The sequence below is a fragment of the Bison bison genome, unplaced genomic scaffold (assembly GCF_000754665.1).
Source record: "Bison bison bison isolate TAMUID 2011002044 unplaced genomic scaffold, Bison_UMD1.0 scf7180017864456, whole genome shotgun sequence".
NCBI lineage: Eukaryota > Metazoa > Chordata > Mammalia > Artiodactyla > Bovidae > Bison > Bison bison.
The window spans coordinates 18,502,794-18,520,085 of NW_011495018.1; the positions used below are offsets into that span (position 1 = coordinate 18,502,794).

General features: G+C 39.4%; 2 protein-coding genes across 7 annotated transcripts in view; one reads left to right on the forward strand and one right to left on the reverse strand.

Moving 5' to 3' along the window:
* VTI1A (vesicle transport through interaction with t-SNAREs 1A) overlaps positions 1 to 1,706 on the reverse strand; it is a 372,758-nt gene extending 371,052 nt beyond the window's left edge. For 2 of the 4 annotated variants that reach the window (XM_010859321.1, XM_010859323.1), the window contains exon 1: positions 1,277 to 1,705. In XM_010859321.1, the coding sequence (XP_010857623.1) occupies positions 1,277 to 1,370 (94 nt within the window). In that variant the 5' untranslated portion in view covers positions 1,371 to 1,705. Of the gene's footprint in view, positions 1 to 1,276 lie in introns of all 4 variants that reach the window. The other 2 variants (XM_010859322.1, XM_010859324.1) reach the window with 2 other exon arrangements.
* A 91-nt stretch (positions 1,707 to 1,797) lies between these two features.
* ZDHHC6 (zinc finger, DHHC-type containing 6) lies at positions 1,798 to 17,005 on the forward strand. Of its 3 annotated transcripts, none has more exons than XM_010859325.1 (11): positions 1,798 to 2,050; positions 3,082 to 3,550; positions 4,212 to 4,303; positions 5,453 to 5,612; positions 7,169 to 7,330; positions 8,931 to 8,984; positions 12,944 to 13,111; positions 14,229 to 14,270; positions 14,966 to 15,111; positions 15,206 to 15,252; positions 16,232 to 17,005. In XM_010859325.1, the coding sequence occupies exons 2-11, from the start codon at positions 3,284 to 3,286 to the stop codon at positions 16,333 to 16,335; spliced, it is 1,242 nt and encodes a 413-aa protein (XP_010857627.1). In that variant the 5' UTR covers positions 1,798 to 2,050; positions 3,082 to 3,283; the 3' UTR covers positions 16,336 to 17,005. The 3 variants fall into 3 exon arrangements, with proteins under 3 accessions (XP_010857627.1, XP_010857628.1, XP_010857629.1); XM_010859326.1 differs by lacking the exon at positions 1,798 to 2,050 and adding an exon at positions 2,057 to 2,210; XM_010859327.1 differs by lacking the exon at positions 1,798 to 2,050 and adding an exon at positions 2,057 to 2,162.
* The last annotated feature ends 287 nt before the right edge of the window (positions 17,006 to 17,292 follow it).

Here is a 17,292-nt window from a genome sequence, read left to right on the forward strand (position 1 = left end):
AAAAAAAAAAAGGGGGGGGGGGGGGGGGGAGAAAAATAAAGAAATAAAGGAAGAAAATTATTTATAAACACATAAGTTTGGGGAGAGGTGGGGAAAGGAACAGAGGAATCACAACTTAGGTCTAGGAGAAATTATTGCTGGCATCAAGGACTGACTGACAAGGTGGAACAATGAAGTTGACCACCAGTTCACAGATAAACTTTACACCACAGAGTGAAGGTAGATGGTTCAATTTCCCTACCACAACTAAGTCCCTGAATAGCAATCTTATTTGCAACTAAATATTCAAATTAAATCTGTATTGAGAGAAAACAAATCCTAAAACAACGTCCTACAGATGAAAATTACATGATATCGTATTTATGTATCTGTTCATTTCCTATCTGCTCATTTCCCTGAGCTCCTTCTAAGTAAATGCCAAGGAAATCAAAGATAGCTCCCACCTTCACATAGTTGACAGTCCAGCATTTAAAATAAGATGTGCTAAAACACAGAAACTCTTCTGAATGATAGCTGTGGGATTTTACAAGTGAGAAAAATTATTCTGTACCAATTTTTACACATCGTTTCTCAAGAAGGATGAGAAAAAATAAATGGGCTTGGTGCTATGAAAAATACTAATGATTATAGCAGCTAACATGAAAAAAGGGACTTTACATATGTTAAGTCATTTAATCTTCACATGAGAGATGCACAATTCTTTCCATTTTACCAAGAAATAGAAGTTGAAAGAGGTTAAGAAACTTGCCTAAATACAACTTCTAAGTGGCAGGGCTGGGATTTGAATCCAGGCACCACGGCCCTTAACCCTGTTTTGCCACCTATAGTAATAACATCGTTACTAACAAAACAACGTTGCTGTATGGTCCAGACTCATGACCTTGGTACGTTAATTCATTCTCGTTGAATACTCTCACATCTCTGTATTTCACAAACAAAAGTAACAGAAAACCCAACCAAAACGAAGACTCAGAGAAACGTTCCCAAGACTCAAAGAAACTTTCCCAAGGTTATACGAGTAAAAAGGTGGTGGAGTCCAGATAAGAACTCAAAAAAAAAAAAAAAAAAGCTTCAGATTCCAAAGGCTCTGCACCCCACAACCCAGCCTGGGTCCTCCCCTTACCCTCAACCCACTCAACCATTCCTCCCGGAGGCCCCGACACTGCTTCATCCTCCAGGCTCGCGCCTAAGAGACATTCAGGCAGAGTTCCATCGTCCACATCGGAGCCTCCCAACTCTCCAGGACACCCCCGCCCGGCCTAGGAAGCGCCCTTACCAGGTGGGAGTCGGGGGACCCTTGCAATCTTGTTGGTGATCTCTGCCGTGAGCACCGCGAAGTCCTGCTCGTAGCCTTCGAAGTCGGACGACATGGCGGGTTCCGGAGTGGCCGGCCCGGGTCGGAGCCTAGAACGGAGCTGAGGTCACGCGGGGCAAGAAAATCAGAGGGTAAGGACCCGGAAAGTTCCCTAGAGAGCGGAGCAGAGAACTGGGGACAGCTCCCAGGCCGACAGCTTCCTGGTTGTTCGTCGCGATCTTGGTCCTCCGGAAGTTGGGCTGGGTGCGTGTTTCAGTTTCCGTTTAGGCTCCAAGATTAAGAAGTTCTCTAAGGAAAACCCCTTCAATCAGTGTCCCCAAAAGCCTAAAAAAAATTCGTGTTCTCAGGAATCACTGAAAAGCATTTTTTTCCTCCCTCCGCGTTTTGGAAAGCGGTTCCGGTTCCCCAAGCTAGAAGCCAGAGGGACTTGCTTCCCGACGGAAGGTTGATACGGCGAACCTCCCGGAAGTGGCTGTCACGGAGACTGCGCACTGAGCCCGAGCGGGAGATCAGCTGCGAGGGCGCTGGCTGAGAGACGCGCGGGTCGTGGCTGGTCGCGCACCCCAGCTTCTAGCGCACAGAATTTACTTTCTACTTGCGTTGGGTGGGGGTACCCAGGACGGAGTTATCCGAGCGGGAGAGGGTCTGCTCCGGGTGAGCCCGAGCCGCGAAGTCTGCTCCGGGTGAGCCCAGAAATGCGATGGCCCAGGAGCGGACCCTGAGGACAGGACCGAGGTGGGAGTCAAAGCAGGGGACGTGATTTTGCGATCATCGCCCCACCCCAATGGGGCCAGCATCTCCAGAAAGTCGAGACCAACCACCCCTTACCAAGATGTTCGTCCCCTGCGTGAGGATTTCTCAGTGCTCTACTCCATAACACGAGAGGGAAACTGAGGCACGAGGCAGCGCGGCATCTCTTGCGTGGAAATCTTTGTTACTCTGGCTGTCAGATCTTATTCGCTTGACTCACTCCAGTCCAGTCCTGAATAGCCTTCTACAGATCTTCCCGGTCCCTCGCCTTTTTTTTTTTTTTTCCCCTTCCCTGAAATATTCTCATTCGTGCTTATTCTCATATACGCCTCCGGTCCTGAGTTCACACACACTTCTCTCTCCTCACCTCCTCTCCCCACTCCTCTCCTCCCCTCCTTGAGCTTTCATCCTCCGGTTTCTTTACTTATAACACAGACAGACCTTAAATTAGCCTTTGAGGGGCAACCTCAGGCAAATGGTGTAGACCTTGTCTGGATCATACTGGATTTAATTCAAGAGTGGGTAGGAGGCAGTTTAGAACTCTGTAAAGGAAGTTTGATGATTTGGCTTCTGTCGGATTCAGCTATCACTCAAGTGGTTTAATCGCTCAGCCTCTCTGAGCCATTTTCCTTTCAATGAAGAAGGAAACTGGATTAGGTCGACCATAAGGCCCTCCATCCCAGCTCTAAATTTTTTTGTTTCCTGCAGCGGTTCATTAAATATGCACAGACATAGTCCTCTGACAAGTTGGGAACAAAGGGAAAAAAAACAACCACTTAAGAATCATGGATCCAGTTTATTTGCCATTCAGAATTGACTAAAGTTTGGATAAGATGAAAATGGTTCTTTTTGATATTTGGTGAGATACTCATTTCATAGTAATGTACTTGTGAGCTGCTTCTATTTAGGCGATTATTGAAATTAACAAATACAGATAGTAAAATGTCTTGAAATTGAAATTAACAAAAACAGATAGTAAAATGTCTTACCGAACCTTCTCATTTTGTTTTCTTTAGATTAAGTGTCAAACCAAGGTACTGGATTCTCCTAGATAAAAAGTGTCTAGCAGTGAAAATGGCGTAATCTGCATTAACATCCCACAGCGTGAAGACATGACAGTTAAGGAACACACACGGACTTGTGGCACGAGGAAATGTGTGCACAGAAAGAGGAAATCTGTAATTCTTTAAAAACTGAAAGACATTCTTCCTCACCAAAATGGGTACATTCTGCTCAGTTGTCAAGTTTGAAAATCTCCAAGAATTAAAGAGACTTTGTCACTGGGGTCCCATTATAGCCCTTGGTGTTATAGCAATATGTTCTACCATGGCCATGATTGACTCTGTGTTGTGGTATTGGCCCTTACATACCACTGGAGGAAGCGTGAATTTCATCATGTTGATTAACTGGACTGTCATGATTCTTTATAATTACTTCAATGCCATGTTTGTTGGTCCTGGCTTCGTCCCTCTGGGGTGGAAACCGGTAAGAAAAAGGTTCCTTAAAATGGTGAACCCTCCTGATAATCATATATTTAGTTTTTTCCTTACCTGCCAACCAATAATATCAAACATAGCCTACTTTTTACTTTGGTGGAGACTAAGCATATTATTCCAATCACTGGCCATTTAGAGCTCAAAGAATTTTTTTCATACCTGCTTGAAAGTATTTCCCAAAGCAATTTCAATTAAAAAAAAAAATGGAGTGGTAGTAATGAGTACATGGTCATAAGTTTCTAGGAAACACTGTATATCGTGTACCTCATAATTCTACAGTGTGGTTGGGCACTGGGATTTTTTTTCTTCATGTAACATATTAACATCCCTCATAACTGAGAAAAATACTTTAGAAGCTCAGTTCAGTTCAGTTCAGTCGCTCAGTCGTGTCTGACTCTTTGCGAAGCTACTAGTTTATAAAGTATTCAGAAAAAATGGACAGCTTATAACAAGCCAAGCCTTATGAATAAATACTGTAGTTTGATTTTCATTTATGGGAGATGGGGAAAAGATGGAATTTGAATTTTAGCTTGCATTTCCAGCCCTTCTTTTTGAGCTAAAATTTGTTTAAATAATGAATTTCTGATAACAGCAGTATCACTTGTCCAATTACCCAGAAATTTATATTTTGTTTATATTTCACTGCCAAGGAAAATTCTCAGGATAGCGTGTACCTCCAGTACTGTAAAGTCTGCCAAGCATACAAGGCACCACGGTCACATCACTGCAGAAAGTGTAACAGGTACTGTCTGTCTTTACTATTTATTGAAGACTGATCAACTTGATTACTGGCCTTTTGTTATTCTTTCTTAGCACGTCAATCCTAGTTTTATTCCCTGCAAGGTGACTACTTTATAAACAATGTTGTTAAAATACTTGTGTCCATAATCTTACTTTCAAATTGTCAATTCTGATAATGAAAGTTTCACTCTTTCTTTTTGCCATGACAGGAACAGGGTAAAACATTATACTTTAAGTTGTTTTCATAAATCAGGGTTAATTGTCGGCTGACATGTTAACTAGGCTTAGAATTGTTCTGAGTCTAAATTATAAAGGAGACCTGCTTTTTCCATTATTTAGTTGAGTCACATTTATACTTACATAAATCTAATAAGTGAATCCAGGTGCCTGTTGTCACAAGTATTTAATATAAAAGCCTTAATTGGAAGAAAACAGAATCACTGTAAAAAATGTGAATTAAGCTATTGATAGAACCTTTGTAAGTGAACATCTGTATCCACTGATAAATAAGAAATTTATGATGCTAATTCTGAGGTTTAGGGGGACCATTGGAGGGGCAAATAAAGTTTAGTTTGAGGCAAGAAAATTTTCTTCTAACAACCTCAAGGAAAGGAAACAGAGTAAGACTTCACTTACTAAACCACATCTTACATTCCAGAATTAGCTTGCTTAGCTCGGAGACACCACATGTAAAGGATAAGAACATGAAGGAAGGAAGTTACAAGCGTCTGCCAGGCCCCATCAACCCCAGTGGAGATTCAGAAGTAATTTTGTTCAGTCTCTGTTGTTTTCCACTCCAGTCACTTCAGAGCAAGAGGAAAATCAGGAACCATGCTTATTTCTTTATAATGAACCTTTCAGTGGGCCTCCTGACTTCTTTAAACAAACAAACTTGTAGCAGATGTCTGTTTCCTCAGAAGCCTTTACAAAGCCTGCCCTTTCTTTGGCTGTTTAAAATTTAAAAGAAGTCACTGTTCAAAGTTGTTTAAAAACTCATAAAGATTTTTCTTTTTGTTCTATAAAGTATTATTCCTCTGTGACTCATGCATGGACATGCTAGATTCCTGTGTGCTTGATCTTTTGAAGACCAAAGTTATTTCAAGTAGACAGGATTTTCTGCCTCATGTTTTCTATAAATTTTTCCCATTAGATGTGTGATGAAGATGGACCATCACTGCCCTTGGATCAACAACTGCTGCGGCTATCAGAATCATGCTTCCTTCACGCTATTCCTCCTTTTAGCACCACTGGGCTGTATTCACGCTGCCTTTATTTTTGTTATGACCATGTATACGCAGCTTTATAATCGGGTAAGTGAAAACATTTGTTTATCAAATCATGAGAGATTAAATAGTAGTTATCAAGATTCTTTAAGAAGTCCCTTTTGGAAATAGGTGTTCTGCAGTTTAGGTGGGGAAATAGAACTTTGTTTTACCTTTACAGGGATTCCTTCTTTAAAAAAGCTTTAAAACAGTTTTTAAGATGAGGAAAGATTATTTTGTATATGCTATCTGGAAACTCACCGTATATGCTGTAGTTGAAGTTTTACTATGTATAACTTATTGGACTTCAATAAGCTATGGTTAGAAAATAGAGGAAAAAACAGAAAAGTGGGAAGAAAAAGACAATACAAGTGCTCTCTGTTTGCGTTCGATCCTGTGGCCACTTGCAGTTCTTTCGTTCGTTTCTAAATCCAGTGCTCTGGAACATGGCTCACACAGCAAGTGCACGTTCTTAAATATCGTACGACTGATTGAGTTGATTTATGAGCACGTGGTTATGAGATAAAGTTTGGTGGTCACAAATTCAGGTCCTTAAGCATGCCTGACGGAGAAGGCAATGGCACCCCACTCCAGTACTCTTGCCTGGAAAATCCCATGGATGGAGGAGCCTGGTAGGCTGCAGTCCATGGGGTCGCTAAGAGTCGGATACGACTGAGTGACTTCACTTTCACTTTTCACTTTCATGCATTGGAGAAGGAAACAGCAACCCACTCCAGTGTTCTTGCCTGGAGAATCCCAGGGACTGGGGAGCCTGGTGGGCTGCCGTCTCTGGGGTCACACAGAGTCAGACACGACTGAAGTGACTTAGCAGCAGCAGCAAACATGCCCGGAGGGTAAATGAGGGACCGAGGCCTAATGGGAACCTGGAAAACACATGCCCTTCACACAGAGGACAACCCATATTTTACTTCAGCCATTTATTGATGTTTGGAAATCCAGCCTGGCAATGCCAGATCATCTGGTTTTTCAAGAAAAATCTGAAAACCCAGACTTTCTATGTGCAGTCTGATTTCTAACACACTAAATTTCTAAATGTTGGTACCTAACTTTGAATATTCTAAAACATTTTTCAGGCCAGGCAGTGCACATTAGCAGGACGTGTTTTGACCTACGTGTTACTAGTTCTTAAACCTCTGGTTGTGGAACAAGAGGGAAGAAACCTCTGAATCTTAGGCTATCTTTGTCACTATGGACGAGCACTGTAAATACAGGAAAGCGAGGAGCAGCCAGGAGACAGTTACAGCTTAGATTTGTGTTCACTGTCATTCATCCCCAGTAATGCGCGTGCAGTCTACCTAATGCTTGCTTTTTTTTTTTTTTTTTTATTGCAAACATCTATTCGATGTACCTAATGCTTTCTGAGGAAACAATGACAAACAAAAAACATTTGACAATACCAAAGAGGATATCGTGCATGTCACTATGAGTTCAAGCCACAGAATTAACTAGAAAACAGTTATGTTTGCTTTGGCCACAATAGCACATTGTCATTTGCTGATCTTGATCAAGTGGTTTTAAGTGGTACAGTAGAGTCTAAGCATTTACGACAACCAAGTATTTCTTGTGGGTGTTGTTGTTCGCAGCTCTCCTTTGGGTGGAACACGGTCAAGATTGATATGAGCGCAGCCCGGAGAGACCCTCTTCCGATTATTCCTTTTGGATTAGCTGCCTTTGCTGCCACCTTGTTTGCCTTGGGATTAGCTTTAGGAACAACCATAGCTGTCGGGATGTTGTTTTTTATCCAGGTAAGCTCCTCCATTACCTCGAGCTAACACTGTCGAGTAATTGGGGCCGCTTGTAATGAGAAGGAGAAAAAAGCTGCATTTAAGAATGCCGTGTGAAATGGAGATTATTGTTACTTTTTCCACCTAGGTGATGAATTTTATCTTCTGCTGGTCAGATAATTTCAAAGTGACTTTGCCAGCATTTGTTGGTAATGATTTAATTTAAAAAATCCTAAGTTAGAGTTACACAGCATTTTATCCTTGAGAAAGCTCTTCTCACAGTCTCTCTTGATGTTCATATCAACCCCAAAAGAAGTTGAAGAGGAGTATTATTTTCCCTTCCTTGCAGGTGAGTAATTGAGTCACAAGGAGGTTAAGTGGCATACCCAATATCATCCATTCATGCATTCAGTAAACATAATTATTAATGTTATTTTATAATCACATATATTAATCAAAAGCATAATAACATAGCTAACGTTTATGGAGTGCTATTTTAGGCCTTTTACATATGATAGCTCAATTAATCTCCATAACAACCCTATGATATTGGTGCTACTTAATGTCTGCTCTATGATGAATCACTCTCCTAATTTCTGAGTTTACAATAATGAGAATGAAGAGGATCCTGCCATTAAATCTGGGTCATGTGTATATCATAGACTTATGTACAAAGTGATGCTGTGAGAGCCCAGAGAAGGAGGATGTGACCCTGAAGGGATCAAAAAATAGTTCTTATGACTCACTGCATTTGATTCATTAGTGTACTCGTTCACTGCAGGCCTACCATGAACCACCTACTGTGCTAGGCCCTTGGAAGATGGAAAGGACTCCCAGTCCAGGGTTGCTCTTCCCGTGTCACACTGTCCCCATGAAGACACAGCCAGACATCAGAGAATTGCAGAACTCGTAGAATTAGAAACGCTGCGCTAGCAGGCCCTGATGCATTGCCCAACCCTTTTTGAACTCTTAGTTTTAAAATAACCTGGTTTGGGTTATATTTTATATTTTTTACTAGTCTGGAATCAAATTCTTTGAAAAATTTTCACCAATGCCTATAATTGAGAATCATATTAGAAATAAAGTAAAGTCATGTGGTGTAAAAACCTACATAAATGGAATTGTCATTTCAGGAAAATCAAAAATAGAATCAAGACTGAATATACTCAAGTTTTTAAGGCAAACAGAATGTCTAGGTTGACTGTAATGAGTCACTGTTACTTGTAATAAATAGGCTAATCATGCATTTAAGATTTATTTAAAATAGTGGTAAAATTTTAATGGCAAAATATGTTAATGCTGATTGAGTAGATTGTATTATAATTTATTAATACTCTGGAAAACTTATTCAGAAGGTAGTACTTAAAGCATGATTTTTCATTTAAGCCATAGATTCAGATTTGATTGTGGATTGATGTAGTCATGTGAAGATATAGCCCAGTGGTTTAGAGTCAGATGAACCACGTGCTCTTTTATGTAATCTCTATTGTCCTGATAGCTTCATCTATGGAATGGAGCAATAAAAACTGTCTCATAGGGGTAGTATAAAGATGATAATCTTTTTTTTTTAAGATGATAATCTTAAATGAACCAGTAACATTTAAAATTTTACTATTTCCAGATGAAAATAATTCTCAGAAACAAAACTTCTATTGAATCATGGATTGAAGAGAAGGTAAATTTTAGCGTTATTTTCTTAATGTTGATAAAGTACTGATTGACTAATAGATCAGATTAACTAGTAAATGCCCCCAAATGAAAGCTTGACTACCAAATGGCTTCCTTATGTCATTTGCATGCCGCGTGAAGGGTGATTATAGGAACCGTTTGATTTATTCCTGGTTCAATAAGACTCCCACAGAACCATCTCACACCGAATTGTTCTAAGTCACACATGAAGCTATTTGGCTGTACTCTCTCAGACTGGAGGAGAAGGCAGTCCATTGGGATGGGAGCTTCTGTCCTACCAAGGTGCCGTCACATTGGCTTTACACATCAGATAGAGCTGAGAACATTTAGCTTGTCACAAACCTCACAACCTCCAATACATACTTCACACTGTCCATTGTGATTCTGATGTTAAAATATGCCCCACTGCCTGTTTAAAACTTCTCAGAGCCTTTCCATCCCTGTAGCTTATTGGAGTTGTAAAGCCAGTGCATTGCAGCCCCGGCAGATAACCTAGAGGAGTGGAGCCAGCCTGCGCTCCAGAGCTGTCCAGCAGACCAAGCTCATCATGGCCACAGAGAAATCCTCACCTAGTATTGTGAGATCATGTAATTGTTTTTTCCAAGAAAAACCAGAGATCTGGATTTTTATGTTACCTTCTTTGTTTTTAAACATTGAGAAACAATTCAAATTAAGAGCAAAATAAACAGAAAATCTTCATGGGCCAAAGAAACACACCTATAGGACATGTTTAGCCCCCTAGCAGCCAGTTGGTAAGCTTTAATTTATAGCAGCAGCTCTCAAACTTCGGTCTTGGGACCTTTTTTTGTTCGTTGTTTAGCGACTAATTCGTGCCCAGCTCTTTTGCGACCTCATGGACTGTAGCCCTCTAGGCTTCTGTGTCTGTGGAATTTCTCAGGCAAGAATACTGGAGTGGGTTGCCGTTTCCTTCTCCAGGGGATCTTCCTGACCCTGGGTTGGAACCCACATCTTCTGCATTGATAGGCGGATTCTCTGCCACTGAACCATCAGGGAAGCCCCTCAGGACCTTTTACATTCTCAAAAATTGTTAAGTACACTAAAATTATACTATTGGGTATTGTATCTATTGACATTTGCCGTATTTTCTGAGAAAACCTTTGAATATTATTTCATTTAAAAATAACAATAGTAAATCCATTATATGTTAATAAAATAACATTTCTGGAAAAATAATTAAATTTTCCAAAATAAACAGAATAGGGAGAGTGGCATTGTTTTATGTTTTTACAAATTTCTTTAATATCTGACTCAACAGAAGACAGTTGGATTCTCACATCTAGTTCTGCATTCAGTCTGTTGAGATATGTTGCTTTGATTGAAGTATATGAAGAAAATTCAGCCTCAAACAGATAAGTAGGTAGAAAAAGGGGTATTTTAACATGCCTTTTAGGTAACAGTGGACATTCTTTGGTAGTAACAATACATTATAACTTGACAAGTGCTAGTTGGTGAGAGGTTAGTTGCATGTGAGATCTAAAATTACATCAATCAATTTTTTGCATTCTTTTGTATTCAAATCCATCAATCTGTCTTGCTCTTTGAATGGATCTTTTAGCCATATAGGGCATCAAGCATTGGTCTTTTGGAACATACTGGTTTACAGATACACAGATTTTTAGAATGTTGATACAGTTCATTATTCACAATGTAAATCCATTCGTATCACTACCAGTTTTATGGGGAAAATATTTAAATATTGGAAAGCCGTCAAGCTCATAGTGGTGATGTAAACGTTCCAAATTCTAATTTTCATTTGAAAGCCTTACATTTTTCACTAGCAACAAGTAGTTGTTTATATGAAGTAATAGCCTGACTTTGTTCATCTTCGAGAAGACATCCACTAAATACTGAAGTCTGAACAACTTTGGTTTGTCTGTTACATTACTCATTCTTTCAAACAAAAACAGCATTTCATGAAAAAAGCTGGCTGCACAGCTGTAGTTGGCTCACAGCTCAGACAGGTGTTTTCCTTGAGATAAGCATTTTGTCATGCTTTATGTGTATTTCCTGTGTTGTCACACAGAATATTAAAAAGACATCTACTTGAGGGCTGAGATTTAATAAAAATTATTTTTATTCATCAAGACATTTTTATGTAAAACTGGGCTTTTTGTTGGTTTGGTTTGGTTTGAATTGAGTGTGTAGCAATGAAGAATATAACAGCTTGGTGCCACTGTCTTGACGCCAACATAAGGTGCCAGCAATTTCACCCACCGTTGCAAATGTCAGCACCATGAAAGAAGGCAAGAATGTCTTAGTATTATTATCAAAGTTGTCTGACTTTGTTCAACCCCAAGAAAAGGTCTTGGGGACTGAAGGAGATGCACAAAGCATACTTTGAGAACCACGGATATACAAGTTTAAGTCCAAGCTCCTTAGCTTATGCATACTAAAACCTTTTATGTCTTCCCCTTACCTGCTTCTCCAGTTCATTTCCACCCCTCCCCATCCCATTCATACTCCATACCAGCTAATACCAAATAGTTTATGCATCTTACGCTTCTGTATTTTTCCACATGTTGCTCACTCTGCCTAGAATATTCTTCCTAGCTCTTTTTTCCTTATTTCTTGCCCCTCGAGACTTGGTTCAGCTGTCAGTTCCTCCGAGAAACCTTCCTTGACTCTCCCTGGACCAAGTGAAGTACCCTTCTTCCCTTTTCCCGTGGCACCTGTTGCACGCCTCTGGCAGTTTTTAACACACACTGTGCACGGAGTTCCCTCTTCACTGTGTGCTTCTCTCACACAGACTCCATGCCTTTGTTGTTTTCGTAAACTGCTCTCATCCTTAGCACTTTGTCTTTTTTAATATTCTAGGTCTCGGTTCTCTGAGGTTCTTAATCCATTTTAAGACACTGAAGTTTTTGTTTATAAGAAGGGAAAAGAAGTTACTCATTATCAGGATGGGGATGGACTTACATGTTTTCATGTTACAGCTTGACAGTTCTTGTAATTGAATTATTATCAGTATCACTTTATCAGTAACTGCAAGAAGCTTTTCTCTAAAATACTATCCAATGATAATAAAATATTTCAAGGTATAATCTCTAGTTAGCATAACATTGACATTAGAGTAACTTTTTTTGCCGATGACCAAGGCTATCTGTAAAGTGCCACACTAAATCTAGAAGTTATTTTAAACCTGGCACTATGTTGCTCAATAAAAATCAAATAAATGATTCTATTAAGTTAAAGAAAATGGGTCAAAATTACCATATTTTATTACACAATAAATATCACTGGGTTTGTATGCTCATTGTAGGAATGAACAGTGCATCTTTATACTGCTAGGTGTCAGTAGAGATTCAGAAATCCTAAGCCAGTTTATTCCCGTAGGTAAAAGATGACGATTAAGTGCCTAGAATATAATTTATGAAACTTGGATATATATATGCATAAAATGTGCATATAAGTGCCTGTATAAGTATGCAGACATATGTAATGGTATGTAAAACTGAAAGATCGCTCACACTTAACCTGCTAACTTAAAAAAAAAAAAATTTTCATAAAATGACTCACCTGTCACACCTTTCCTGGCCATTCCTACAGGTTCCTTCCAGCCTGAATAAACCCTTGTTTTCTCTTAAATCTTTTTGTTAACATCTGTTCTTTACACCTGGATCCTTTTGTTCTACTGAACAAGTAGGAACATTGAGGGTTTTTTATATATGAAATAAAGTTACTAACTTTTAATAAGCATTTTTGAATGCTTAAATTCAGTCTTGTTTAGACTTACTCCTAAAAAAGCCCTGTCACACATTTTGTGGATGATCTTATACGAGGTTGGTGTTTGTGTGTCAAGTTCTTCCTATATTGTAATAAGTGTTTATTACTCCTGTGTATTCTAATGTTATAACAAGGAGGAAGTATTTTCTAGAAGCATTAAAGGCAGATGTCTCTGCCATCTTACCTCTTTGTTACCCACAGGCTAAAGATCGAATTCAGTATTATCAACTAGATGAAGTCTTTGTTTTTCCTTATGATATGGGAAGTAGATGGAAGAACTTCAAACAAGTATTCACATGGTCAGGGGTCCCTGAAGGAGATGGACTGGATTGGCCAATCAGAGAAGGCTGTCACCAGTACAGCTTAACAGTGAGTGTTTTGTTCAAATAGTCTTCCTTTTTACCCCACCTTCTTCCTCTTCTCCTTAACTCCGATCGCATTTTATAGTAAAATAAGTCATAAGAATTGTTTCAGCATGTCAAAATGAATCTAAGTGAATTCCCAAGCACTCCTTGTATCATGAAGAGGAAGAAGAAGTCGCTCAGTTGTGTCTGACTTCCTTCAATTTAAATCTCTTATCGCGCCATACTTGTGAGATAAAGTCCTGATTCCTTACCTTGGATTTATAAAACCCAGCCAAAAGCTGCCTTTCGCCTACATCCTTTTCATGCTGTTCATGGGGCTCTCAAGGCAAGAATGCTGAAGTGGTTTGCCTTTCCCTTCACTGGGCCACATTTTGTCAGACCACCTACATCCTGGAGGGAATCAGCCTTTCCGATCAGCCTAGTCCACTCAGCAAATCCCTGATACAATTTTCCCCCCCCCCCCCCAGTTTTTTCTATACCATATGACCTCCTCTTTATCAGAAATTACTCAGATCAGCTCCAGTCCCCCTGCCCCCATCTAGACTCATCTGGATTTGGTACCTAATCATATACTAGTTATATGAGCACATGAGGTCTCAATTTAATCCTTGTATCTTTAACTTGGCAAGATTCTAAGCAGAGATCATTTCCCCTTGTATCTAGTGTAGTGTCATATAGTAAGTTGTAGCTGAATAAGTGGAAAAGAGGAGTCGAAATGACGACTTTTAATCAAGACTCATCGTTGATGAACTTTGCGGTCTCTGTGAAGACTCTGAGTCTCTAGACTGCTTCATCTTAAGGGACTAGCCTGGAGGCCCCCGGAGGGCAGAGAGCACATCTCCTTGATTGCTGGGCCACAGGGAGTGCTCTGTGATTATACACGGATAAAGACACTGGAGAGGGAACATTGAGAAGAAGGTCCCACTTCAGTGCCGGTTTTTAGTCACAGAGCCTTCTTCCCATGCTTTAAAAAAAAAAAGTGTAGCCTTTAAATTGTAGCAATTTGAAATGTTGGAAAATTGGGAGTTTGTCATGTCACTCTGATACAGTGAATGAGGAAAGCCTGTTTTTCAGTGTTGAGATATGAGACTTCATTTTTTCTTTTTATATCTTCCAAACAGATAGAACAGTTGAAACAAAAAGCAGATAAAAGAGTCAGAAGTGTAAGTAAATCTTTTGCAGTGATACTAATTTCTTTTCCTTTGTCAGGCTCAGCACTTCCATGTAGCTTTTAAAATTGCCTCTAAGTAAAAAACCAACTGTTGGCTTTTATTAAATAATATTTCTTAATCATTTGTTGAACTTTGATGCATTTTACTTTTGTTTTCATTCAGATTGGTCTGGAGGTTTGGAGGGAATTTAGTCAATTTATATTGTCAAAAGATAATTATCCTCAGTATAGTTCCCCAGTGGGAAACTTGTCCTTAAAGTGATGCTAAACAATTAATTCAGTGGCCACAAGCTACATGTGGTTATTTAAATTTAAATTAATTTAAATTAAATTCAAATTCCTTGGTTGCACCAGCCACATTAAAAGTGTTCAGTATCTACTTGTGGCTAGGGGATACCACACTGTATACCACAAGTATAAAACATCTCCACCATTGCAGAAAGTTCCATTGGTCAGCAGTGCTTCTAAAATTTTATTCTTAGCCATGTGCTTGAAATGAAAGGTAAGAAAAGCCTGGGAATTAGAAGCATCAATTAATTACCTTCTATAAGGGAACTGGGTAGATAGCGAGCCAGAAGGGAAAGACTTGTTGCCTGATATTCTGGGTCTACCTTTAACGGTTTACATTCAAGGTTAAAAAACTTCATACGTGGGTTAATGTTAAATTGTTCCACTCACTGATGACAGGTCCGGTATAAAGTGATAGAAGATTATAGTGGTACCTGCTGTCCTTTGAATAGAGGAATCAAAACATTCTTCACGAGCCCCTGCACTGAAGAGCCTCGGATAAGGCTACAGAAAGGGGAATTCATCTTAGCTACAAGAGGGTTACGGTAAGTAACGGAAAGTACTGAATTTCTTCTTGAATAATGAAATTGGCATCTAGCCTAAAAAGAAAAATTAATTTTAATCTTTTAAATATTTCAGATACTGGTTGTATGGAGACAAAATTCTTGATGATTCCGTTTTAGAAGGTATGGACATGAAAGCGAGTGTTTAAAGGATAAGACTGCCAGCAATAACTGCAGATTTTACAAGAATAACTTTTATAAACAGTTACATGCATTAGGGGAACGATAGGAAAATACTCATTAAGCAGCAAAAAGAAGCTCTGTGTATTACTTCTCCATAGCACTTGTATTTATCAGGTCTTTGCAATGATTAGTGAACATTGGATCCCATACTTAAATATGCAGCACACACTTGTGGAAATGCTTCATTTGTGGTATTCAGTCCCCAGCAGCCCTCTGAGGTCCATGCTGTCATTGACATTTTGTTGGTGAGGGAACTGAAATGTGGGGAAGCTTAGCAGCGTGCCCAAGGCCACACTAAATGCAGGAAGAGCCAAGACTCCAGCCCACGCAGTCTGGCTCAGAGCCTGTGACTAAGCTGCTGTGCTATGCATGCACCCATTGAGTGAATCATTCTATTATGATAAAAACTAGTGAATTGAAACATTCCATGTCTTTGATTTTTTTTAAATTTACTTTTAAGAATTATTTCTGTAAAGATTATCCTAGGATGCTCTTTTGAAAACACTGGGTTAATCATAAATTAGCCCATGTGATAGGTTATGCAAGCTTGATATAGAAGTGCACGTGTTAAGAAAAAATCTAAAAAGCAGACCTCCAGGGAGATAGGTCCCTAGAACAGATGAAGTGTTACGGTGCGTCAGACTCCCTCCCAGTCACACACCTGTGCTTGAAGACCAGGTCCCCCCACTCCACTGGAGCGCTCCCAGATGATGGAACTTGGGAAATACCTATTTTCTAGCTCGTTAGGAATGCATATATTTTGAATTTTTAGTTAGTTAGTTAATTTTAGCCTCAAGTTGTGCTAATCAAAATTGGGGGGGTAATTAAAAGCTTATCAGTTTGAAGTAACAGGATTTACAAGTCTCACAGATTTCATTTTGGTATATCTATTTCATATCAATTTCATTTTCTCCCTCAGGTGTTTCAAGAATAAGAGGATGGTTCCCTAGAAACTGTGTAGAAAAGTGCCCCTGTGACGCCGAAACAGATCAAGCCCCAGAGGGCGAGAAGAAAAATAGATAGCCGCTTTTGAAGTAAAATTCCTCTCAGTCCACTCCATTACTTGAAAACTGTACATATTACTAAAGAATTATGCAATGAGCCTACTCTGGTTAAGGTGTTCTTTTCCTCAAAGGTGCCCTTGTGCCATGATCTAAATATTTTTATTACCACTTTGAAATGGAGAAGCCATTCTGCACATGCCTTTGAATCCCTGCACCTCTCTGCCACTTCTCCCCCTCCCCAAAAGGAAACACACTTCACCCAAGTGAGTCAATTGCATTTTCTCTAGGATTTTGTGTGCGCTGCACACGGTGGACCTGACCTGCAGATAGAGCCCCCCCTCTACCAGGAGCATCTGCATGCGATGCTTTATCCTCTGTCCCCCTTGGCCGAATTTCTGGATACTCTAGATACTATAGAACTTAATTTGTCAGATTCAGTGTAAGCTCAGATTTTATTACCCGTCTTTTAATAATGATGATTTTGTCAAATCAAATAAAGATAAATGGCTGTTCTGTATAAATCATAGTTTTTACTCCAGGCATCTTTCTTTTTGCTGACTAAAAAGGAGTGTTATTTCCTTATGGAAAAACTGCTGCTTTACTGCCTCTTGGAAAATCGACATCTTTAATCATGAGTCTTCAGACATACATATTTGCCTCAAATAAATATTCAATTAATGATATATTGAGATCATAATATTCTAGTAGACTTTTTTTTTTAATTGAAGTATAATTGATTGACAGTGTTACAGGTGTATAGCAATGATCCAGGTATGTATACACACACACATATATTCTTTTTCAGATTCTTTTCCATTACAGGTTATGACAGGATCTTGAATATAGTTCTCTGTGGTGTACAAACAGTAGGTTCTCACTTATCTGTTTTATATACGGTAGTGTGTATCTATGCATGTTTGTGGCAACCTCTTTTGTGACCCAGTGTACTGTAGCTTACCAGGCTCCGCTGTCTGTG

Excerpts from the sequence above, each read along its gene's own strand:
- ZDHHC6 (XM_010859325.1), top strand. The coding sequence starts at position 3,284 with ATGGGTACATTCTGCTCAGTTGTCAAGTTTGAAAATCTCCAAGAATTA. Across the intron at positions 7,331-8,930 it reads GGATGTTGTTTTTTATCCAG|ATGAAAATAATTCTCAGAAA; the intron begins GTAAGCTCCTCC and ends TACTATTTCCAG. Across the intron at positions 15,253-16,231 it reads TGATGATTCCGTTTTAGAAG|GTGTTTCAAGAATAAGAGGA; the intron begins GTATGGACATGA and ends TTTCTCCCTCAG.